A 25,724-nucleotide genomic window follows, 5' to 3' on the forward strand; every position below is an offset into this window, starting at 1 on the left:
AAAAAGGAGAATGGATGTTTAGTTGTCGGTGATTACACTATCAGAAAATATACAAAAGACTTAATAATAACACAACTTTTAAACCTTTTTTAGCTAAAAGGAAAACAAACCAATTCTGGCGAGTTCAATTTTTTAAAAGATATGGGTACTATAAGGATACATTTATTTTAGCTACGTAAAAATTATATTAATCACCTATAGTCAAGTTATACGTGTTTACATATATGACTTACTAAACATCAGCATAATAAAATTACCCAAAAATAATTTAGATTTTAAATAAAAATGCATTTAATTTTTAAAATCTCAGAAAAATCTATATACAATTTTATAAAAAGAAATACAAATAAACAATAAATGGTAAGGACATAAAATATATACTATAAGAGTAACCTAATATATATTTTATGTCCTTACTGTAAGAGTTGGTAACCTTATATATATTTTATGTCCTTACCATTTATTGTTTATTTAAACATTTCATAACTTAAAAAAAAGTAGAATCCTAGTTGCTTAAAGATATTATTCAAAAGTTGTGCAAACATTTTCTTAAGTGCACGTTCTTCAGTTTCCCTTCCAGGTTCTATTTCACCGCAACCCCAGTAGGCAGACCAATCCCTCCGCCCTCCTATAACTCGTAGATCCCCATCTCCATCTCCATCGCCATCTCCATCCACTTTCCACACGGCACTTGTCTGGCAAGTTTGACTTAAGTGCAGTTTTAACGCTGCTTTGTCCGTTTGGCAAGGGGCACGGACTAGGGACACGGCTGTGGATACGAGTAGGGATACGGAAATGGGTACTAGAGTAGGAGGATATGGGGAAATGGGGATACGGGGATACGGCTACGGATCTGTTTACCTGCTCTGTAAGCACTGCGAACGTGTTAACTGCAGGTGTTTGGCATTTGAGTTACGTGCGCACGCAACAAATGTGGAAAGTATTTGCAGAGGAATGGGGCCTTTGGGGGGTATTTTGGGTTCGGCTTGTGGGCCGAGGGATAAGTCGACACTGCAACGCATATAATTAATTGTGATCTGCCGCATGCAGTACATTCATCCCCAAGTCGGTTTCCATCATAACAGGCAATTACAACAATGAGGGGCTAAATGATTGGGATGGAAACTGCCCACATAATGGGTCAGTCAGGTTATATATAATATAATACATATATACAATACATGAAAAGAATGTTACTTTTCAACAATTTCTTTGGAAAAAAGAAACTACCTAATTTAAGAAAATTCTTTCTTGATTTTCTTGCTTTTAAGTTTCTGGGAGTATACGAAAAAGATTCAAAGGTTCGTTAATTTCCTCATCAAAAAAATTGTGGTTCTTAAAAGCGTATAACAAACGTTGATTAAAAATAAACCATTAAATTTATTAGAAGAAAACATAGATTTAAATAAAAATAAAATACATTATTTGTTAATAGTCTTACTATTGACGGATACGTAATTTGAACATAGATATCTGGATGTGCAGTAAATAAAGCGAGTTCGCGTCTAGCAACTAGTTAAACTACTATCATAGGAAAACATTTTTGCATGGTTTTTGATTCAACTCAGGGCCTCTTTCCCAAACCATCGGACATTAATTAGGATTCATTGCCCCTCATCAGGAGTTGTACTAGGAAAAGTCCACCGTTTTTCGGACCCCAGTTGCTGGACCCCAGCCAATGGCCCGGAATTGAGGAGCGCTCATCCACATCATCCACAAGACAAGCCCTTCAGTGGCAAGTGGCGAGTGGCAAGTGGCATGTGGCTCCCACTTCTGGCGCTTGGCCAAGTGTCATCCGCCGGACAGGGAAACACCAATTAAGGCGCAGGTATCATTGTTGTGCGACAATTAAAACCGAGGGGAATGGGGGCAGTGCAGAGATGGATTTGACCAGCAAACAAACCGACTAAGAGACAGTTGGGGGTGGGGGGTCTTCGCTTGTGGAACGTGCCGCTGCAACGCGGGGAATCATAATGCAACCGGTGATGCACTGGGACCATTGGGATCAGTGTTGCACAACTGAAGTTAACGAAGGTTGAACCAAGTCCCAAAAATGTCTAGAAATAAATGAATTATTCGTTGTATGCACCTGAATTCTTATCTTTATGATTTAAATGAATTTTTAAGATTTTATTGAAGTTCAAATTAGTTTAAAAGTTGTAATAACTCTTTAAACATTTATTTTTAATAACATTTAAATGATAATCATATAGAGATAAAGACCAAACATTTTTAATGCAGAACATTTGAACTGAACATGTCAGATTTGATTAATCTGTTTTTAAATTTTACGATTTCAGGTTTACATAGGGAGTAAGTCCCAACACTGATGGAGATAAAAGATACGATTGCATCGGCCCTGGACCCTACTAAATGCAATCAGTTTGAGTGCTTTGATATATTGCCCAATGCCGCAAATGAAAGCGTGACTCGCACTTGGAAGGAAGCTGCGACTCTACGATGGTGCCATGTGCCACTTGAATTCGCCTCATTTGGCAGCCGCACACGTCGCCGCACCACCCCACTTCACCCGATCCTCAGGAGGAATTTAATTTCAAGACGAGGCAAGTTAAGAAATAACCCAACAAATGTCATCAGCATCAGCGTACACAAAAACAAAATATTTGACCCAACAAAAATCATTTAAACATTATAATATAATAAATAAAGAAAGAAGTGTAAATGACATTTTCATTTTTAAATTAGCAGGTGGCCAAACTACTTAAACGTAAAATAGCTTGCATTTCCTGATTACCAATGAAGGTAGAAATCTGAGAACTTAAGGTACGGCACATAATTAAGGAATACTGTTTTTTTTGGGTGCAAGTAAACCCTACCAGTCCGAAAAGGACTTGGAGTTGGCCAACACCTGAGGTGCACTTATGGCTATAGCCTCATTGGCATTGAAATAGTGGCAGTGGCATTAGCATTCCTTACAGCCAACCAGCCGGCAGATAACAAAAACATGCACAACAATTGCCTCGAGACGGGAATGATGATGCCGATTCCAAAATGTCGATGGGTGGGTGGGTCTATGAGTCTACCTATAAGGTGGTAAGATTCCACCCCGACCCCCCCGCCGACACATGGCAGCTTGTTTGCGTCGTCGTGGATGGATTCAGCGATTTTATGGCAGGCACTTGCCGCCTGAATGTGCGGATATGCGGATATGCGGATGTTCCGATGTGTGTGCCGGCAAATAAACACATTTTCAAGCTCAATGCCATTCGGGCCAAAGGCGAAAGGCAGCAGAAGGAGCAACAATACAGAGCGCCGAGAACAAAGCCAAACAGAAAACAGCAACAGAAGCCGGCACAGAAATAGAAATGGAAAAGAACTGGCCGACTCTACGTAAACGGAGGAGGATGAGTGCACCAGCTACTCCTGTTCATGCACAGAGAGAAAACATTAGTTGTTCAAAAATATATTTTATTTTGTCTACCATGTGTTATTTTGATTACACCAGCACAATTTTTAACTGATCGCATTTCAAAAGTAAATTTGCTTATTAGAAGTAATTTAAGCAATCAACTTAATGCCAGAAAATCATTTTAGATAATCTATAGGTTGAACGTCTAAGTCTACTTTCTTTTTATTATTAGTTTAATTGGCTTTTACTTTTAATATTACGAAAAAAAATTTTAAAAAAAACTACTTAAGCCACATTATAATTTTTAATTTCGTTTCGTTGTATGAACTTTTGGATTAAAAACGTTACTCTTCCTTTTAAAAAACAACTATTACCTCTTTTATTTTATGAATTCTTCAAATCGAGTTTTAATATTTATTTTAAATTTATGTATATCTTTTATGTTTCAATTTTCTTTATGGTCAAATTGAGAAACTTGTAACTTTAAATGCATAGTGTGTTACATTTTGAATAAAACACTCAGGACCTTTTTCGAAACATTATTAGTATTTATAAACGGCTAAGTTTCCATTAAACTTAGTCGGTTTTTTTATTTTTAACCACGAATATATGTAAACTAGAATAGGTATTGGGTTTCGCTCAGTGTATAGCGGTTGCTGCTTCTGCTCCTGTCTGCCAACGGGCATATAATGAAGTTTCGCAATCTCGCTGCCGCCTTGTGGGTGTGAGTGGGTTTCCCAGCGTTTGTGTGTGGGTGGAACCGAGTTTTCCCGTCCAGAGTGAGTGTGTGTGACTGGGCGAGAAGCTCAAGTGTGATTACATGGGCCATGTTCGTTGGCATCGAGTGTTTGTGGCATAATATTATTGTTTTTGTGCTCGCGTGTGAAATCAAACTCGATGCAAGGCAATGCGATGCATTGGCAAAAGGATTAAAAGGATACGCCTGGAATAGGAGCAGGGAAAAGGGGGCTGGAGGACAGGTCCAAAGGACAGGACTGCACTGCACGTGCATGACGTTCGAGGATTGTTCGACCTCCATCGTGGTACCCACTTTTTCTCTCTAAAGTTTCCATTTTCCCAGTCGACTTCATAGTTATCTGCAGTTCGATCCGACAGCTTGTAGATGTAAACAAATACATAAAACCTTGGGTTATTAACACAAATGCCAGATCGACTTTCGGAATTCACTGCAGGTATCTAAAGAATGCAGTTCCTAAGAAGCAATTGGTTTTTGGTGATCTATTACTGACCCAAGGGCTTCTCAATCATTTAAATGTAGCATGAATGTTATTTCTATTAGCCTAACTATTATATAAACTTTATAAAAATTATTGCATTTATGCCTATGCCTAAAAACGATTTGCAACCTGGTATATAGTGATGCTTAGCTTTATAAAATAAACTTAGTCTTAACTCGTGCTTTAAATTATAATTACTATGATGTGTAAAATTCCTAATTTAAAGGGTATATTCTCTCCTTCTTATCTGCTAATCCCTCATACTGGGCACTATTTAGATCTCACACTTCCTGTAGGTGCTGCCAACGAAACCGAAACCATAACGAGTCCTCATCATTGTCGGTTGTCGGCAGTTTCCGTTCAGCTTCCCAAAGGGCGGATCCAGTCACAAGGATATACGAGTATCCTGTGGAGGGGGGATAGCTCCTGCAGACTCACTCGATGGCATCTGTTTCAGCACTTGCACCGCAAAAACACCCTGGAACAAAAACAATAACAACTGAAAGAGCAACAAGGCTAACTTCAAGGAACCGTACTACAGTTATTTGACTTTTAACTTTTATTGCTTTATGTAGTTTAGATAAACGTTTGCGGCGTGCCATAAATATGCAGCATGTTGGGGCACAGCGAAGAAAACAAACAGCAAGCCAAAAGAGGAGAGTGCCGAAGGGATCACGGTCAAAAAAAAAGTAAATATGGTCATATATTTGCTGAAAATACCCAAATTGCCAATACTCTTTCTGAAAAATGACATAGAAAATTCATTAAAAAAATCATTTACCAAAATAAATGAATGAATACTTTACTTAATTATTTTAAAATCATAAAACCCAAAAAATCTTTTGTACTAATAACAAAGGAGTAAAATAAAGGTGTATTTAAAGCTACAATGGCATACTGAAAAAATAAGTCAAGCCTTTAAACAAAATGTAAGGAAATTGGTCTGATTAGGTGGCAGAAAAACATGTCATATGTTTATGTTGAACGCCTATGAATCAGGGGGTACTGAAGTCGATGATAAAAAACTTAATCTATTATGATGTTTGTCTTGAACCAAAATCGAAATACCCTTCGTGAGTGTAGAAACAACTCATCCGGGAAAAATACTGGTAAGTGGGATGTTGAAACCGAACTCGACGCTTGTCTGCTGATGGCCTTCGATGATAGACAATCGGCAGACAGACAAATGGACGAAATGGGGGCCAGACGGGCTAAACTATTTCTGATTTATGCTGTAAGTTACAATCAGCAACTTGCAACTGGGAACTTATGTACTTGCCACTTTTGCACTTGACTTTATGGCCCGACATTGTCTTGCGGCAATTTGTCGGGGATTCCCAAACTCTTCCCTTCTCATGCTCCATATGAGGGTTCAAGTTGATGGTTACTTTCTTTTTGGTCCAAACTTTAAGCAGCGAAAGTTTTAATTAATTTCACACGCCCGAACTTAACTTGCGCATCTAATTACATGAGCAAGGTGTAAATAAGGGGGTGGATTGGGTGGTTGGGGGTAATGTGTCTGTGGCCAACCATCATTATCGCGAGTATCATAAAATGCTGAAAGCAAAAGGCAAACAAACAGCAGCTGCAGCCACAAAGTATGCAACACGTTCTCATGCAATAAAAGGGGGTTGTGGTGAAAAACTGGTGTTGGGGTTAGATGGGGCAAGTATCCAGCAAAAAGCAAACAACTATTGGCTGTAAATGCGGGCCTCAAATTATACAACTTAAATATTACAAGACTTTATTTAAAAGGGATAGTTTCTACCTACAAAATATTACAATATTTGAGTTGCTTTCAGTTTAGCTTAGTAAGTAGTAGAATGAGGCATTATAAAAGCAGCAACAAAATATAGAATTGACAACAGGGTTACATTTGGTCAATTAATCATCTATCAACATGCAACCAAACTAATGTGTATTTATTTAATTACTGTGCTTTATATATTATATTTTATTTTAAACATATTTTACTTAAAACTGTCAGAAAAGGATATAACTTTTAACATTCTAAATTTTAACGTCTTAGCCGACATCAAACCTAATATTTATTATTCGATTTCGCTGGATTACTATGCACCTTCATCTACAACGTTTCCAATGATGGAATCAATGTCATCACAGTCACTTTACTATCAGCATCATTATCAAAATCCTTGGTATAAGCTTGGGTCCACAAAGAACCTGGTCCATTGGCACATTTCGGATGCATTTGAAAATCCGCTTAAATGGCAACCGAAACGAAACGAAACGAGACGAGCCAGACCAAACCAAACCACGTACGCCTCAATTCGACAAAGGCTTTCCCTCTCCTTCGAAACAGGCACACTCCGACATGGAGTCAAACACCTGCGAAATTGAATGAGAAATATCCATTCTGTGTGCGTTGTGTGTATTTTCCGGGTCTGCGAGTGAGTTGTTGTTGCGCTTTTAAACTTACTCCCACTGCATAACACCCAGCTCCCACGATTATTTTAGAACCCCGAACATAGTTGGCAAAAAACAATTTTATTTCATCGAAAGAATTTTAAGCAATACAAAAGGATTTTCAATGCATGAACTGCAACTTGTTTCCTTGTTTTTTTTGTCTTTCTAAAAATATCAATTCAGTTAGCTTTGTAGGAAATATTTTGCGGCAACTTAAAGTTATTTTGAGCTACCAAAAAAGGTGGAAGTGCATAAAACGGTACTTCCTTTTCAATTTTCAAAACCTATAGCACATTATTGTTTTTTTTTGGCTTGACTCCATTTTTTAATAATTTTTTTTCATAAGAGGGTTGTTTAGCATATTAATCGAAAATATTGAAGGCAATTAATTAATTTTAGTGCCTTTTTATATAAATTTCAGCATCTTTAGCAATAAAAAAAAACGCACACGAATCTACTTTCTTTGTGGTGAAATTTTAAATTAAAACCAAACTTTACTCATCAGTCTGGAGGAGTATGGAATGCGGCATACAACGTGTTGTTGTGATTTGGCATATATCTATTTTTGTGCTGGATGTTTTTGGTTTTTACTCCATCATAAAGCATCAAATGTCAGGAGCAGTCGCAGTCGCAGTCAACAACAACGCACAATTTCAAAGTTTGAATTGAGTTGCGTCTGGACGCCGCGTTGCACTTGAAGTTGCACAGCAGTTTCGTCTAGCAGTTTTGTTTGCAATTGTCGAGGCTAGTCCCCAGATTCCGGATTCCGGATTCTTCTGGGATCGCCATCAGCGGAATGAGAGGAAGAAAACAATAATACGCTGGGAATTTAGCGCCCTTACATGATTCATTCAAACTCGTGTTATCAAGAACGCCAGCATGTGGATCACGAATATAAAATACACATACATACACTAGAAATTTAAAGGGTTGTATATTATATTATAAGGAATATATCAACAAATCAATTTGCCAGCTCATTGCATTATATAAAATACACATAAATACACTAGAAATTTAAAGGGTTGTATATTATATTATAAGGAATATATCAACAAATCAATTTGCCAGCTCAGTGCATTTATAAGATGTCAGCACAAAATCTAAGCTAAATGTTCGAACTTTCAAGGAAGATTCAGAAAATGAGGCAAAAATTATAGCATGTCACTAACAAATAAAGAAAAAATTAATTAATTAATATTTAAATTTACATTCAGATTTGTAAAATCTTAAGAAAAAATAAACTATTTAGTTTTTTCATAATCTTAATTTGATTAATTTTTATACCCTTGCAGAGGGTATTATAATTTCAGTCAAAAGTTTGCAACGCAGTGAAGGAGACATTTCCGACCCTATAAAGTATATATATTCTTGATCAGCATCACCAGGAGAGTCGATCTAGCCATGTCCGTCTGTCCGTCTGTCCGTCCGTCTGTCCGTCCGTCTGTCCGTCTGTCAGTCTGTCCGTCTGTCCGTCCGTTTCTACGCAAACTAGTCCCTCAGTTTTAAAGCTATCTGCTCGAAACTTTCCCAAAAGTTGTCTTTCTATTGCAGGTAGTATATAGTCGGAACGAGCCGGATCGGGCGACTATATCATATAGCTGCCATATAACTGAACGATCGGAAAAGCCATAACTTTGGTGTTTTTAAAGATAAGAAGTTGGGACTTTCTATGGGTTTTATTTTTGGCCAATCAATCCGACATACCGAATTTCATAAGGATCGGCCGACTATATCTTATAGCTGCCATATACCTGATTGATCGGAAGTGCCATAACTTTGGTGTTTGTAAAGTTAAGAAGTTGGGATTTTCTATGGGTTTTATTTTTGGCCAATCAATCCGACATACCAAATTTCATAAGGATCGGCCGACTATATCTTATAGCTGCCATATAACTGAACGATTAGAAATGCCATAACTTTGGTGTTTTTAAAGTTAGGAAGTTGGGATTTTTTATGAGTATTAAGAATGCATCATATGAATAATTTTGGAGAATATAATTTACAGAGTATTCTGCAAGGGTATATCAACTTCGGCTCCGCCCGAAGTTAGCTTTCCTTTCTTGTTCTGAATAGTATTTCATATCAAATTTTGTTAATGAAATTTTAAATAAATAATTATCAGATATTTCGACAATATTTGAATATTTTTGAACATTTATTTCTAAGTGTAAAGATTAAAACATTGCCATTTGAGGCGAAATAAATTTTGTGTTTTCTTCCTATTTAGTTTTGATTCTCGGTTCGTTCATTGAGCGTCGTTTGCGTAATGGATGAAGAACCAATATGGACACTTCTGAAAGACTGGAAAATCAATCTGTTCCTGCTCATACCCTTCGGAGTTGCAATGTCAGCTGCATTCTTGTGCTTTTGCTATTACTGGTACCAGTGTGTTCGCGATCGTCGAAGAGCTCAGATCGAAAAGCGGGTACTTCCTTTGCCCCTGAGTCGAATTTCAATACGTCCCGGTGGCTCCTTAGTTGAAAACACAATATCGATTCACAGCAACAACAGCGCAGACAAATATTAAAAGTTTATTTTTTTGTAAGCTGACTAATAAAGAACCATTAAAAGTGCTATGACTTAAACTTATGGCTAACATTTTAACTTAAATTTGTGATAACGAATTTACTCTACATTATTTCCGTGCTTAAATTATAAATGATGTGTTTATAACAATAATTACTTAAATAGTCTGCCGAAAGCGAAAATCAAGCACTTACAATCAAGTGATATATTTGAAATTAAATAGATTTATATTTTTTAGGAAGTGCAACACTATGACTGATCCCCAAATTCATCTATCCTACTTCATCTGCGGACCGGTGTTTATAGCAATGGTTTTTATATATTTTTACTACTGCTGTCTAAATGTCCGCGAGTGTAGAAGATCCCGGGGTCGGGGGACTTTACTCTCTGTTTCTGACAATATCTCTGAGGAGCGGGTAGAAGTCTATTGACAAAGCACTTACATCTCGGAATACAATAAATATGAATCACTGCACAAAGAAAAAAAAAACCTAATTATAAGAAAACATAATTTTTATTTATATGAATTAAAATAAATTCATGGAAGTTTTTTTTAATTGAATTTGTAGAGAAACAATTTGAAATAGAAAATCTAAAAATAAGAAAAAAAAACTAAACTGTTATCAAAAAAAAAAAGAAAAAGAGTTTGGTACTTTTTTCTGTATAAAAAAACGACATTTATCTTGCAGCTGGTTTTTATATGCCAATGCCAGTATTCGTATCATACATTATTATATATGTATGCTATTTTTAATGTTAATTGGTCCAAATACTTTGTGAGATTAAGTTCCCAGTACTGTTCATGCCTTATCTTATTATACTCTTAAACGGTTTTAAGTCTATTATTTATAATTATAAAGAGAAAAATTAGAACATACCAGAAAAACCCTAATCATTTAAAAATGTATATCATTAGTGCCTAAGTACAAAAATGTACTTTCAAACTGAGAGAATGTATTAATTTAGGAAATGAGAAAGAAATAAAAAATTCAATGCAAAATACTTCTCACGAAATGTGTTTTTATTCTCTAAAAATCTGCATTCGAATTGTCATTTTAAAGTTGAACAATTTTTTGACCCATTTTCTTGTTAGTTATTATTCCCTTGCAAAAAGTAGGGTGCAGAGTAGAGTGAAGGTCACATTAAGGACCCCATAAGGAATGTATATTATATTTTAAATTTAATTACCATTGCTTGAAAATAAGATATAAGAAAGTATACAAGAAAACGTGATAGTAAAAATGACAGTCAGTTGGATAATGCACCTTGTTTTCGAAATCTGTTATGAATCATTTATCTTGTATATCGAATACCAGTGTTTTTATTTGTCTCCGTTTGTATCGCTTCCATAAAAAGTGTTGGGTGCCATGTAGCCCGTGGCCCAGTAATAAAATTGTTGATGAGTTCCTGGGAAGTACGAAGTACCTTTGAGTAGAGCTTAAGGTGAGAACGTGATGTCTGTGGGTGTATGTTTGGTTAGGTGTATCCGGGTGTTGTTGGTTGCTTACGACGGGTCATAAATTTAGCCAAAAACTTGGCTATGCATCTTCGCTGACGTTTCCTTTCACGACCTGCAAAATTTAGAGCTGCACGGCGGTTTTGATGGCCCTCAGTGGCAGGACGAGATGCGCTAATAAATGACATTTTCATTCGGTTAACGGCGACGAAGTTGTCCCAGGTAATAAGGAAAATGAAATTGACTGAATTAAAACTGCGAAAGTTTAAGTGAACTTTAAAGAGCTAAAGCTGAGGGAAATTAAAAGTATTTAGTAAGTAAATAATTGGGTTAAATGATTTATATATATTAAATAAATGGTTCGTTGTACATTCATAGCAGAATCTAAACATGTATTTTCATTTAATAAATTCCATATTTATTAGTTAAACATCCAAAACATTTGTAATAAAATTCATAACAATTTTAATTCCATGTTACACATTTTTAGCTGTGTATAAAGTGAACCAGAAAATACGTAAATATTGTCGAGCTTGCGAGTTTAGTGGATAAATTGTGACAAAATATTAGTTGAATTTGTATAATCAGCAAAAAATATTTATACATTGTAGTAATTGGTTTTGTAGACTTAACACACACTGTTCGTCCTTTCTAAATAGTATTAATTTAATTCGGAAAATCATTTTTAAAAAACATTTGTTACAATTACTACATTTCTTAAAATCAATTTTATCATTTTCTATTTTTGATAAATAAAATATTTATTTTTCTTTGCTTTCAATTGAAATTTTCAATGCAGAAGTTGTCGTTGAATTAGTCTTAATTCAAACAAAAATGAGTTAGCAATACAGCAACTTATTTAGCACAAAATTCCCCAAAATGGGAAAACCAAATGCAAATCCAATTGAATTAGTCAACTTTATTTGCTCGTCAGTTTGGGTAACTTTTAAGCAATAGATAGATAGTCTTGCGTATATATTCTTTATTATGGGACCCATTCAGCCAATGACGGCTGCTGCTGCTGTCTCCCTTCCAGCCAAATTGAAACGCTAAAATAATTTACGGCTCAACTGACCAGCTTCGGCTGCTCCTCTGGATCCTGCTGCAGTGTCCTGCCTTCTCCTTGATGGCTGGCACGTTAAATGCCATCGAAATGCTCCCAGTTGGAAAATTAGTTTAAAAATACGTTCGTACGGCAAAGGATGCCTTGGATCCTGTGGCTGCTGCTCATCTTTATACTCTAGCTTGAGGTATTTTAACATGGATATATGTTTCCGAAATTCAATTTCTCAAAATTGTATTTAATCTTTTTCCTTTATAGCATTGTTGTAACTTTTTCAAAACATTAATGATTTTTGATGAATTGATTATTTTATTTAGGATATTTTAAAGAAATCTAAAGATTCATTTGATTTCTCAAATAGATAAATATATGTGTAAGCATTATATTTAAAATATTGAGAATTAAACGTATTCTAAGTGTGTTACACATGTCCATTGAACTTTTCTTCGCTTTTTGTTTTTTTTGTGCAGAAGCACGCGACTTGCGTTCATGGTGGCATAAAAATTCACTTAGTTCAACTTCCCGCCCACCCCTTTTATTTTAGCCAAGTTATCCGGACAGAAAGCGACAAAAAAAAGACGAGGAGCAAAAGAAATTTCGGAAGACTCTTGCCCAATAAAATGCTCATGTTTTACAATTTTATTAGGTGACGCGGACTCATCAAATATTTAAATAAAACGATACATTTGGCGCTCCTGTTTCATTGTTCGCTTCGTTTAAGTAATTGCGTTTTAGTGGACATATGTTTTACATTGAGAGAGGGGGTCCTTAAATCATATTCTGTTTATCTGGCGACCATAAATTAAGGCATTAGCCGTCGTCCTTCCCTCAAAATTGCATCGAACTGTTTGCATTGCGACCGTGGCACTTGGCCGTGCAGCTGCTGCCGCCAAATGTGGGATTTACACTGCGGCCGGGGTTAACCGCAATCGAAGTCGTCTCCTTAAAGAGACAAATGCCCCTCTGAATGTATGCCCCCTCCATTCTGATCATTAATTGTCCAGAAGAAGTGTGCGTGTGCCTAAAACTTGCAAGAAAATTCCATACTTACATTTTTACGACTGCTCCAAGGAATTATATGATTTCCTATATACTTTAAAATCTTGAAAAGTGTGAAATTAGGTTTTTAAATATCTAAAAATTTCAAAACCATATTTCTTCATATTAGTTTATGTGATAATTTGGTTAATAAGATATCGTATTTCTGAACATCAATCTATACAAATAATTGTATTTTTTTTGTACATTAAAATTCGGCTTAAAATGATTATTAAATCCAACATGCATTGCTTTTTAGGATAAACTAAACTAAAAATAGTAAAATACATGTATTATATCTCTGCGGGTTTTTAAAAGTAGTTGTTCTCAGTGCACTTTCATTGGCATTGTTTGATTTAGTCGCCGAGCGAAGCACTTTTGCACTTGGAACTTTTGAGGATTGCAACCAATCGACGAGGCGGTGGAGACACTCGTCGGGAAAATGTTTTGGCTGGCCAAAGAAACGGTTCTCGTCCTGGAAGCCACCTTCCTCCCCATCGCCTTGACGCACTTTGTTTGCTAATGAGCCAATTTAGTTGCATTGAACGCAATTTCATCGGGTGTGTGTGTATGTGTGCGTTTGGTCTGGCCGGCGGTACTTGAAACTTGGCCAATACGTTTGGGCCAACTGCCGTTTTGAGGCAGAGGCGCTTTGCTTTGAAATGTTAAGTGGATATGCTGCCATCACAGAATGACAGCTTTAGCAGTGATAGATGTATCGTTTTTGGGTCTCGAGATTTCAGTTCTTTTCTCATCCACTAAACTTACTTTTTCATCCATTCTATTTGTTTATGTAATATACAACTTTCACAATAGTCAATTAGAATATATATTTGTTGAAGCTAGAACTTTCTATGCATAATGGTCATCAGATATTTGCGACAGGCGTCCATCGAGTGGCGATTCAGGAAGCACATCTGGCTGAAATACTTGCTGCACTGTCCGCACTGATATTGCCACTCGTGGTGGCCCATTGTGCGCTGATGCGACCGTAGATTGGAGCTAGAAATAATAAATATTTATAAATATTAGCTTCTAAAGGCAATAACTAATTTTGAATAAAAACTAAGTAACTCAGTGTATTTAATTGAAAGAGCGTTTAGATATTAAAAATCAAAATTGAACTTTAGACATTATTTTCAGTAACATTTTAAACAATCAAGAAATCTTAATAAATTGATTCTTTGGTAAAACCAAATAAAATATGTTCAGATGTCTGAGATCAAATTCGTTATTTATTTTCTGTTTTTAAGTTTATGGTATTGTTTACTCACCGATCGGCAAAGGATTTCTTGCAACTCTTTTCGGGACAGACGAAGGGTCTTTCGCCGGTGTGAGTTCTTATGTGGGCGATCAGCATCCAGGAGTGATCAAATTTCCTGACACATATGCTGCATTCAAACTGCTCGCCCTGTCGCTTAAAACGTCTCTTTTCCGCCTGTTTTTTGGGCTGCGGTGGTGCTTGTTCCACCACAATATTTGGTGGCTCAGGCACTTTGGCTAAATTTGGTGGTCTACCAATTAATTTCGACCTAGTCGCATTTCCCCTGCCACGATTACTCTTTGCAGGTTGGACCAAAACCGTAATAATGCCAACTCTAGCACCGCTTTGGGTGTTGGGGATTACCTCTAGACATTGACCAGGCATTTTCAGTTCCCAGATGGTCTGACTGATCAAGTTGCTTTCTGAAATTGGTTGTAGAGGCATAAGTTGGATGCCCAGTCGCTCCTCCATTTCTCTTCGGACCACAATTGGTATATCATTGCTCTGACGCCAATCGGTAGTGGGTTCCCTGTTGCCATAATGATAGGTAAAGTTTGCATTGCTTTTAGGGTCGACTCTTGTGCTTGTCCTTATAACATTATTGGTTTTTGGCCTGGGCATCGGTGGCATATTGGGCATGGCTTGAAAAATAGCTGTTAATTAAAAAGATATTAATATATACTTGTAAGATAGTACAAAAACCTTACCGTCATAGCGTTTGTAGAAGCGTTCCTGTTTCCCACTATATCGATCTGATAAAAAACTGCGGAAAATGTTCGGCATGATTGCTGAATACACCTCACAACTGAGCTGCCGTAGAATTTCCTCGATTTTACAGGCTCTGAAAAGTCAGTCAGCTATAGACGAGCCTGCTCTGATTTCATTTAATGCTGCCTACTCGGTTGGAAATTACACTTTAAGTCGTAAGATTAAGATTGCATTTACTTGTGCACTGGCACAAAAACACGTAAGTAAAGAAATTTTTGTATATTGAAAATTCATCGATTATACTTTCGATTTTGACAATTGATTTTGCTTACAAGCTTATATGATAATAAATGATAGTTAAATATTTCTAAAATGGAAGTCAAATGACAGAATTTCTCTCTTATATAAATTTTAAAGTGCAGATTAATTTGAATATTTTTGAATAAAATGAATATTTGAAGTTTTTCAATACAAAAACTCGTAAAATATAAAAATTTAGTATTTAGTTAAGTTAATTTTTTTACATTTTTATTTAAATTTAAACTGAATGTTTCATTTTTATAATGGCTTATTAGAAAATGATAGTTTAATGATTAAAAATATTTCGAAAATGGAAGTAAACGGCCATAATTTCTAACTAATACTTATTTTAAAGTGCAGATCAATTTGAATCTTTTTGTACAAAACTTTAAGCGAGTGCTATTGACCGAAGAAGAATGCGAAGTAAACAGACAGCTTTAAAAGACCTGGCCATCAGTCAGTGGCCTAATCGGGGAACTCAAGACGGAGCACTTAAACAATTTTCTTGTTAAAATTTTTGCACTCGAATCCGCGTCTCCTCTTGAGGAAAGAGAAAGGTAGAGGAGGCTTGAAAGAGAGGGGGCGAGTAGTCGGGCAATAAACAAGGCACGAATGTGTTGAGCAATAAAATTAGTTGGCTTGGGCAATGTACATTCGTGTGTGTGTGTATGTGTGTGAGTTTGCCTGAGACATGCAAAGACGTTTTGCAATTTGCCTGTAATCCTGTTGTGCCAAAAGCACCCGAAACCACCCACTTAGCCACCCAAACACCCAACCACCCATCCACCCAACCACCCTCATCCTTGGACTCGCTTTAAGGACTATTCCGTTGCAGCTCCTTCGGTAAGCAGTTAAGTCCCAGCTCTATTGTGGGGAACTTTTCAATTGTTCGACAGTTCGCTGCGTTTATTTATTTGCATTTTTTATTTGCTGTTTTTGAGTGTGTTTTGTAATAAAAGCCGGAAGAGAGAACATTTATGGCACCATCCGCACTCCCGAAAACTCCCCTTCCAATTCCGATTTCGACAACGACTTGTACCAACAGCTTTATTGCATTTATTTGGCACTTTATTACCGCCAGCTCGTTGTTCGGCTGTTAAATGGCCAAAAGGACCACAAAATATTGGGCCAGCAAATTACTTGGGTCATTTCGAAGTGCATCAATCTCGACTACAGTGCGTTTCACGGCTACAAATAAGTTCTTTGTTCTTTAAGTAAAAAGTATAAAACCTTAATTAAAAACTTTAAGCATTCTATTAACAAATTGCTGTAGACTTATCTTAAAAATAAATTTTACAAATTGAATGTGAAGTAGGAAAACTGTATTTTTTAATTGCAAGTGGTTTTTATATGGATTCTTATGCGGATATTATAACTTTATTTGTTTTTATACCCTTGCAGAGGGTATTATAATTTTGGTCAAAAGTGTGCAACGCAGTGAAGGAGACATCTCCGACCCTATAAAGTATATATATTCTTGATCAGGATCACCTCCTGAGTTGATATAGCCATGTCCGTCTGTCCGTCTGTCCGTCTGTCCGTCTGTCCGTCTGTCTGTCCGTCTGTCCGTCTGTCTGTTTCTACGCAAACTAGTCTCTCAGTTTTAAAGATATCGAATTCAAACTTTGCACACACCCTTCTTTCCTTTGCACGCAGTATATATGTCGGAACGGCCGGGATCGGCCGACTATATCCTATAGCTGCCATATAACTGATTGATCGGAAATGCCATAACTTTGGTGTTTTTAAAGTTAGGAAGCTGTAACTTACTATGGGTTTTATATTTGGCCAATCAATCCGACCTACCAAATTTCATAAGGATCGGCCGACTATATCCTATAGCTGCCATATAACTGATTGATCGAAAATGCCATAACTTTGGTGTTTGTAAAGTTAGGAAGCTGGGATTTCCTATGGGTTTTATATTTGGCCAATCAATCCGACCTACCAAATTTTATAAGGATCGGCCGACTATATTCTAAAGCTGCCATATAACTGATTGATCGGAAATGCCATAACTTTGGTGTTTGTAAAGTTAGAAAGTTGGGATTTCCTATGGGTTTTATTTTTGGCCAATTAATCCGACCTACCAAATTCCATATGGATCGGCCGACTATATCCTATAGCTGCCATATAACTGAACGATTGGAAATGCCATAACTTTGGTGTTTTTAAAGTTAGGAAGTTGGGATTTTTTATGAGTATTATTCATATGAATAATTTTGGAGAATATAATTTACAGAGTATTCTGCAAGGGTATATCAACTTCGGCTCCGCCCGAAGTTAGCTTTCCTTTCTTGTTTTTCTTTCCATTTTTTTGAACTGGCCTCTTCATTTTTCATAACTTATGAAACGCACTGCATTCAATCATCAACAACAATAAGGGAGACAACAATCAAAGGAAAATTGTTTCCAGCTAAACATTAATTCGTTTCGACAACAGCAAATTTGCTGTTCATTTCTCTGTCTCCATAAATAGTTCATACATATCTGTGTAGCAAACAAATGACATATTTCATAAACTTATATTTGCAGTGGGAAATGTGTGTGGGGTGTATCTTCGTGTTTTGCTCCAACGACAAAATCGCATAAATGCTTTCGACTGCCAAACAAAAGCCCGGCATAAAGCAGGACTCCAATGCCATTGAAAAGGAGTTGCATGCCCCTTCTCTCTGTTTATTTGTCTATGTCAGTTGGACTATTAAAAATCTATTTCAAGTACACAAGCATCGAAATTGTGTTTGTCTGCCGAGCTCTTTATGGCAGTTGGAAAGCATTTTATTGCATACTCTTGGGCAGGAACTAAAGCTAGTAATACGTTCTATTCCCAGTCGGATGTGGAATTAAATATGCACGTTCGACAAATGAGATTTCCGTTTTTTTCGTGCCCCATTCCTTTGCTCGTCTTTAATTTGCTTCTGTCACAGCAGAACATGTCAACAATGATGAGCAAATGAGATGTTGGACAAACCGTATTATGTTTTTTGTAAAATTTGCCTAGGGATTTTCACGCCCTTAAGGTCGGATTATAACTCTGGCAGCATTTTTTTGTGAGCATTATTAGGATGTAAATAACTTTAAAGATGTACAGCTCAAAGGATAAACGGGCCAAATATTTATTATTTTTTGTCCTTAAAATTGGTGGATAAAAATATATCTCGTGAAACAAGAGATTGCCTTAAAATAATAAATTCTGTAAATTAAAATTAAAACAATTTTAGCTACTTTCGTTCATATCTATTAAAGGAATTTAAAACAAGAAAGGAAGCATACTTCGGCAAGCCGAAGTTTATATACCCTTGCAGTTATTACAAATCGACTACATTTCGATTTCAATGCCTATATTACTAAAAACAATGAAGCATGTCGATTTTGCGCTGCATTTTGCCATAGTTTCTATAGCAGCTATATGATAATATTATCCGATTTTAATTTAATTAAAACCGTAATTCCATAGTATTTATTTATCACCAAGTCCCAAAAAACAAAAAAAAATTAAAAACAACAAAGTTACAATTTAAAAAAAAAATTTTCTTGATTGTTCCTATGGGAGCTATATGATATGGTCGTCCGATCCGGCTCGTTCCGATTTATATACTACCTGCAATAGAAATACAACTTTAGTAAAGTTTCGAGCTGATAGCTTTAAAACTGAGGGACTGAGGGACAGACGGAAGGACAGACGGACATGGCAAGATCGACTCTCCTGGTGATGCTGATCAAGATTTATATAATATAATTTATAGGGTCGGAAATGCGTCCTTCACTGCGTTGTAAACTTTTAACTGAAATTATATTACCCCATAAAAATGTTATTTTTGGCCTATACTATAAGTATGTAAATATGTTTGCATTTTATATTTATTTTAAGAGCTATACAAATTAAGATACTATTTTAGTTTCCTATTTTAATTTGTTTAAATTTCCTACATTCAATTTTTTTTTGTTTTGTATTTTATTTAAATATTGTAAAAACACTGGTAAAGGCTCTTTAAATTTATTGTATGCCCTTTGGAGACAACATCGTCTTTATCATATTTATTAGCTTTGCTACTGTGGTTTAGCCATCGTGTCGCAGCCACGTTGAAGTCATCAATATTAGAATTGGTTCTTTTACCTTAATCCAAGGCACGTAAAAGTATCTTGCAGATACTTTTATTGGCGGCCTCCCAGAAGGCCGATGGCTTAGATTGCATTGCAAATTTTGTCATCAACATATAAATGAAGCGTCATGGCTGGCTGTCAATCCTTGGATTCCAGAAAGCCGAAAAACGAGTCACGGCTGGATTTGGACTCCTTTGTGTAAGGAATCACATTTCACTATTTTCCCAATTTAAAATGTAATTATTTTTGTTTTGCTTTTTTGCATCCTGCCACCTGGATATGAATTTGGATTTTCGTTGCCATTTGCATTTTGTATTTGCCTTCAGTTTTTCCTTGAGAAAAGCTGTCATAAATAAATACTGTGGTGAATTTACTAAAAACATTTCTGTCATCATCTAATATGCAACAAATCCCAAGCAAATAAAAATTCATAATTTAATCAAATACTCGTTTTTCAAGCTGCGACAATCGCCTTCAGGCGTTTGGCAATTAAATTTGCATGCCGCAAAGTGTGTGCAGCTAAAAAAGTGTCAAATCCCGTTCTACTTGTCCAGTTATTTACTAAAGAAAAACACAATTGTTTGCAGCATTTGCGGTCTGACCAATGCCACAGCACCATCCTTTCCATCCTTTCCATCCTTTCTATCCTTTCCATTTTATTCTATTCCCTAGCCCACCTAAGGCTAGAGCATAAACAAACTGCGACATAGGCAAATAGGACTTTATTTCCGTGTGTTTGGGAAAATTTGTTAATTTGTGCAAAAGTTTGCATAGCATTTGGCCAGTCCGGTCTACGTGTCCGACATAACAATGCAAAAAGAATGAAATGTGGGAAGCGGTGGGGAGTTGGTTGTATTTAATGGGTTTGGGGACCTGTTAGAACTGTCGTCAGTCTAACGATTTTGCAATTGCCCCTGATGAGCCAAAAAGGGAGCACAGTTGGCACTAGTTCTTTCATTTTCAAATGTTTTGCGACTATCTATTAAATAGTGATGTTAACAGTTCATATTAGAACAATTAATATTTTTAAAAGATTCACCAAAATATCTAGAGAAAATCGATTAAAAAGAAGGTTGGTACTAGAAAATATTAAGCTTTTCCGGAAATTTACAAATATTTGGGGTTTTAAATATATAAATAGAAAAATATGTGTGCCTACTTTCGATAAATTCTAAATTATTCAATTTTAGTTTAGACTATGAATTAAATATGAAAAAAACGAGTAATAAGCTACCTAAAAGTGACCACTGTCAATCCGTTAAATTGATTAGAGGAACAGGCACACAACCAATTTGAGCCACAGACGTTTTCTCTGTTTGTTTAGTTTATAAATTAAATTTAAGCTGCAAACAAGCAAATTTGCCAAACACGTATCTCCGTTATGGGTCTATTACTTGGCCAGAAGTGTGGCCAAGTGTCGAGGCGGCAAATTTGTGCAACGGAATTGTGCCCATAAATAAAATATGGCATTCGACCAACGAAACCACCGGACCACTGGATTCGCTATCTCTGCGGTTAGTCCATGAAATGGCCATGCAGCTCGTAGATTTTTGCTAGCCATTGTCACATGACAAATGCTTGTTGCTTCTGTTCGGACTCCTTTTGCAATTGTTATTATTGTTGGCACTGTTGGTACTTTTGGCTATTCAACGATCCATTTGTATGCTGGCCGTATTTGCTGGCGATGGTGATAAGTCATAGCCGGCACGTACCGAATTTATTTGTTCAAGTTTGTTTGCTTAGCTCGTCGGCAGCAGCTGCGAACCTGTAGCCAAGGATATATGCCGAGTGCCCCGGGCAATCGCATTAATCGCTCGATAATTTACACAGCAATAATAATGTTTACCAATGGCCAACACACATTTATTGAATTAACCAGAAAAACTGGCCCACAAGGCACCTCTTATGGCTGGGTAAATTTATGTTTTACAAATTGCTGCAAAAAAAGAAACATGATAATTCCGCTGGCAACTATTTCAAGGGTGTGTGAAAATGTTGTTAATTTTCAACATATCTGAAAAATAAAGTTATTAGTAAGGAACTTGTTTGTGCCATATACAACATGTAATCTCACTTAAAAATGAATATATTTAATTTCAAAAGTGTAAGGAACAAAATTCCTTCTAAATATTAACTAAAAAATTCATAGACATTTTGAGTCAATAATTAAAAAAAAACATAAAACATAAACATTAGCAATGTGAGCTTAATCAGTAGATAGTATATACGATTTAATTACCATGAACAAGTCGGCTAGGCATAACATTTTTTATGCTGCAGGTCTAATCCCATTTGTCTATGATAAATACAACTTTAATAAGCATTGTTTCCCTCTAAGTTTATTGCGTTAAGATAACTTTAAATCAAGGTTTTATTCATATTTTTGTACTACCACCATTTATCAAAGACGACCTTAAAAACGGCATATGGTGCCTTTTAATGGCAACATAAATAATGCTAAGAAAAGTCTAATATATTATTATCAACCCTGCAGTGAAATCACTGTAGGCAACCATTTGCAATACTTATCAAATAGTCGCTTAAGTGAACGTAAATATTAAAGTAAACAAGAGGTTAAGTAGTAAATCAAATAAATATACGCAAAAGCTGTATTAAATTTTGATTTGCTTTTAAATGATTTTTCATTTTAGTCATTCCTTATGATATTTCTTAGAATTATTTCAGTGAAAACGGTTTATTTCAAAGTTAGTTTGTGCACAAAAAATCCCTGTATGATTTTGATTGTGTGCGGTTGTTTATTGCATTGCCCACAGTAAAGAAAACATGCGCCGTATATGCAAATTTAATTTGCACAGTCACACACAGAAAAAGAGCACACACACACACACACACATGCGGAGCCTAGGTCATAGTCACAGTCGTAGCATACTTTTCAGAGCCGCAGGGCATTAAAAAATGGACTCTCGTTTCCCGACTCCTCATTTTATTTATATGAAAATAATCACACATGCAAATTAATAATTTCATTTCGCTTTTCAGCCGCACAGCTGAAGGGGAAGAATGTTCCCCCATTCTATTGTGCCGGTTGAAAAATAAACTTACGGCACCCAAATCAAAAATGTAGACCATAAATAAAATCATACGAACGTGGGCCAAAGCCCCGGGTTTCGCCATCACAAGGAGAACGGGAAGGCTTATATAACAATAAATAGATTTTGTTTGGGCAAATCTGTTGCGCATTTGTTTTTGCTTATCGGAGCGAATAATTTATGGGCTACCATAAAAATCCACATTTCATTCTGGGCTTAGTGGCTGTACGACTGTCGGGCGATTTATCAATTTGCCACTTTAAAGCTGTTTTGACCGGCATTTATTTTGTTTGCATTGTAGTTTTTAAACAGCAATAATAACTGTTAATTTACATGCCGCAAGTGTCAACAGGCCGTTGGCCATTTCCAATTACGAGGCCCCAGTTTTGTGTTTTTTCCATTATTGAAACGCCTATTTTTTTTTCCTTCAGCTTTTTTCATGTTCATCGGTTTCATGTTTTTCATGGCCACAAAGTACTTCATAAAATGCATTGCCATGCAAATTATGTTAAGCTCGTGAATTTATAATTTAATGAAGACACTTTATAGCCATAATTGGCCCCCGCTCATCCACCACCCGAAAAAAAAACCCGACTCTCCCAGTACTCGCGTAATATTGTTCTTAATTAAATAAATGCGATCCAGCGATTGTGTTCATTGCGGTGATTGTATATTTTTTTACATTATTGCGAGGCACTTTTTTGTCGAATGCATAATTTAATTGCACATTATTCGCTTTAAAAATATTCGTTGCCGGCAAAAACGCATCGAGTGGTCCTTTCATCTGCCTTGCTGCTTTTGATATCCAGCTTCAAGGATTAAGTCTCATCCGAAATCCGGGAGAAAGGTGAACGAAGTGCGGAGCAGTCAAGGCTTGCCAGCACTTCTTCAATTTATGGAAAAGTTTATACCCAGTCTGGTTCTATGAATTTACACCTAACTTGTGAGACTAAAATTGGCAGCTTCAGAGTTTATGCAGTTGTTGAAATATTAAACTTTATAGAAACATTTAAGTCTTATTATTAATAATAATAATAAAAGTCATCTGGTATTGACAAATATGATAATTATTTTAATTTCTTTTTTGCATTGTGTTCTTAAATTATATTCTTTGGATTCTTAAACATACATAGACCAATTAAAGACATAAAGCTAATCATAATTATTTTATAAATATTTTTTCTTCCAAGCAGAAATTTTCATTTATTTATACTTGACTTATTTTATATATTTGCAGACTTTTTGACACTTTTCGCCGCATGAGTGTGCCTCAAAATATTTTCCACCATGCTTCATTCTTGCGTGTGTTTCAATTAACTTTTTGCCGTGACTCCAAAGACGAGGCGAGTGAAATGAAAATGAAAATGAGAATTCAGCTGAGGCTTCGCCTTGTATGATAAGCAGCTTCTTCGCTTGTTTGAACATAAAAATGCGGCGCTTAACATAAATTACGAATCCTGGCAGGTGGAAGACGTGTGTGAGTGTGTGTGAGTGCTCGGTTGTTCAGGTGCGAGACAAGTTAATTGTTAAGTGTTTGCCGACTTGTAGTTTCGTGCAGTGTAGTTGCAGCTCCAAGATTAGCAGACAAACTTTGGCTATCGCTTTTTATGTGTAGGTGGAGGATATCGCACTACAAAGTTGCTTCGGACGGGAAATTTTCCGCAATTTATGTGGCAAGCTTGCCGCGAAAAGACCAAAAAAAGTGTCGGGAGAGACTGTAAATTATAATTGCATATTTTCATATTTTACAATTGACGGCGTCATCTATGTTGCGGTTGCTCCGAAAGTTTAATGAGAAATTAAATATCCGCACTTTTTGCTAAGCATTTAAATTCACTAAAACTTTTAAATTGAAAACTATTCTACAGGCATCTAATAAAAAGAAGAATGTTATTTTCTTCGCTCGGCAATAAAGTTTCTAAGCCTTTAAAAAAGAGTTACAGGGACTTTAATATATGATTAGACTATAAGTGCAATAATTTTAAAGAAAAATTTTTTACAAGAAGATTCTGAAAGTGTTATTCAATTTAATATCAATTAAAACTTAAGTTTTAGTTTTTTGTCAGTTTATAGAGCTAAAACAAATTTCATAAATTTCTAAATAGTTTTTAACTATTTAAGACAGGTAAAACTGCAATTCAATTCCTTAAAAAGTGAGTTTAAATTTCAAAGGAATCCGCACTTGTTCATTTGTTATTGCCTTACTTGAGTGGCTTAGAAAACCCAGAATGAAAGGATCTTCTTGGCCAAATTCTCTTTGGCCAGCTCAGAGGCAATGAAAAAACTTTCCAGTCACCTCAATGCACACACATTTTTATAAACATCTAATTGGCAAGAGGAAAAACGAGTGTGGCATTCCAGCAGTGGCAGGAAAAAAAGGATTCCATTCGCCAGAGGGCCACTGAATGCCTGGCGATTGTTGAAATTCGCATCTCCTTGCGGCCAGGTCTCGTTTTCCTGCGGAAATTATTTCACACTTGAAACCATTTTCATGAAATTAGTTTTTCTTTGGCATTGTCAAGGTGGAAATCTCAATTGGCCCAAGGGAAAATGCAGGAAAAGCAAGAAACTCGGGCACGTCGCAGAGAAATGAAGTTGCATCTACATTTTGCCCCACTCGAGAGCAAATTCAAATACAATACGCAGGCCGATTAATACTTAACGATTTCGGGCACGATTTTCCATTTCAGTTGCGGTTCAGCACTAGTGAAAGTTAATTTTCTTTATAAAATAAATATACCAAATTTAGCGTTACTAAAAACATTTTTCAAAAATGCTTCCCCTAAATAAGTCAGAATATTTTGTGTAGGAATTGCTTTGATAAACATATTAACCCTTCTAAAAGAATATTAACAGTTGTATGATATTATTTTAAAGAACTATCAAAAATAAGATTAGTTTTGTATTTTGAATAAATACATTGATTTTCTCTCTGTGTGCTTTTCATTTCTTAGAAGGCAGCAATTTTTTTCAAGCCTACGCCTTGGGTCAGTAGACATGAATTTGAATTTTAATTTCCAAGCCACCTTTCCATTCTCTGGCGTCTTTTGAATCGGAAATGAAAACTATTGGCCTACGCAGTGAAAGGAGTTTTCAAAAATAAACATTATTTTGGAGGACTTTGTCCTCTGTCTGAATTCTCGAGTCGAGGACTTGGCCCTCAAGTTGCATTTTGAA

At 36.0% G+C, this 25,724-nt stretch overlaps 3 protein-coding genes across 3 annotated transcripts; 2 read left to right on the forward strand and 1 right to left on the reverse strand.

The window, feature by feature from the left end:
• Positions 1–9,296: 9,296 nt before the first annotated feature.
• LOC108038071 (hemotin) lies at positions 9,297–9,565 on the forward strand. The gene has a single exon (XM_017114788.2). It carries the CDS (start codon positions 9,305–9,307, stop codon positions 9,563–9,565), a length of 261 nt encoding a protein of 86 aa, XP_016970277.2. The 5' UTR covers positions 9,297–9,304.
• Positions 9,478–10,059, forward strand: LOC108038070. Its single transcript, XM_017114787.2, has 2 exons — positions 9,478–9,579; positions 9,803–10,059. The coding sequence occupies exon 2, from the start codon at positions 9,816–9,818 to the stop codon at positions 9,993–9,995; it is 180 nt and encodes a 59-aa protein (XP_016970276.1). The 5' UTR covers positions 9,478–9,579; positions 9,803–9,815; the 3' UTR covers positions 9,996–10,059.
• Positions 10,060–13,963: 3,904 nt separating this feature from the next.
• On the reverse strand, positions 13,964–15,189 carry LOC108044834 (zinc finger protein 135). The gene is made up of 3 exons (XM_044459171.1): positions 15,093–15,189; positions 14,396–15,038; positions 13,964–14,123 (listed from the first exon to the last, which is right to left on the reverse strand). Exons 1-3 carry the CDS (start codon positions 15,166–15,168, stop codon positions 13,964–13,966), a joined length of 879 nt encoding a protein of 292 aa, XP_044315106.1. The 5' UTR covers positions 15,169–15,189.
• Positions 15,190–25,724: the final 10,535 nt, after the last annotated feature.

This window comes from Drosophila rhopaloa, unplaced genomic scaffold (genome assembly GCF_018152115.1).
Source record: "Drosophila rhopaloa isolate 14029-0021.01 unplaced genomic scaffold, ASM1815211v1 contig_178, whole genome shotgun sequence".
Classification (NCBI taxonomy): Eukaryota; Metazoa; Arthropoda; class Insecta; order Diptera; family Drosophilidae; genus Drosophila; species Drosophila rhopaloa.

What these genes read in the sequence shown, in the direction of transcription:
- LOC108038071 (XM_017114788.2), top strand. Translation starts at nt 9,305, where the DNA reads ATGGATGAAGAACCAATATGGACACTTCTGAAAGACTGGAAAATCAAT.
- LOC108038070 (XM_017114787.2), top strand. Translation starts at nt 9,816, where the DNA reads ATGACTGATCCCCAAATTCATCTATCCTACTTCATCTGCGGACCGGTG.
- LOC108044834 (XM_044459171.1), bottom strand. Translation starts at nt 15,168, where the DNA reads ATGCCGAACATTTTCCGCAGTTTTTTATCAGATCGATATAGTGGGAAA. An exon ending in CTTCTACAAACGCTATGACG is followed by an intron (nt 15,039 to 15,092) that starts GTAAGGTTTTTG and finishes TTTAATTAACAG; the next exon opens with CTATTTTTCAAGCCATGCCC. An exon ending in AAGAAATCCTTTGCCGATCG is followed by an intron (nt 14,124 to 14,395) that starts GTGAGTAAACAA and finishes TATTATTTCTAG; the next exon opens with CTCCAATCTACGGTCGCATC.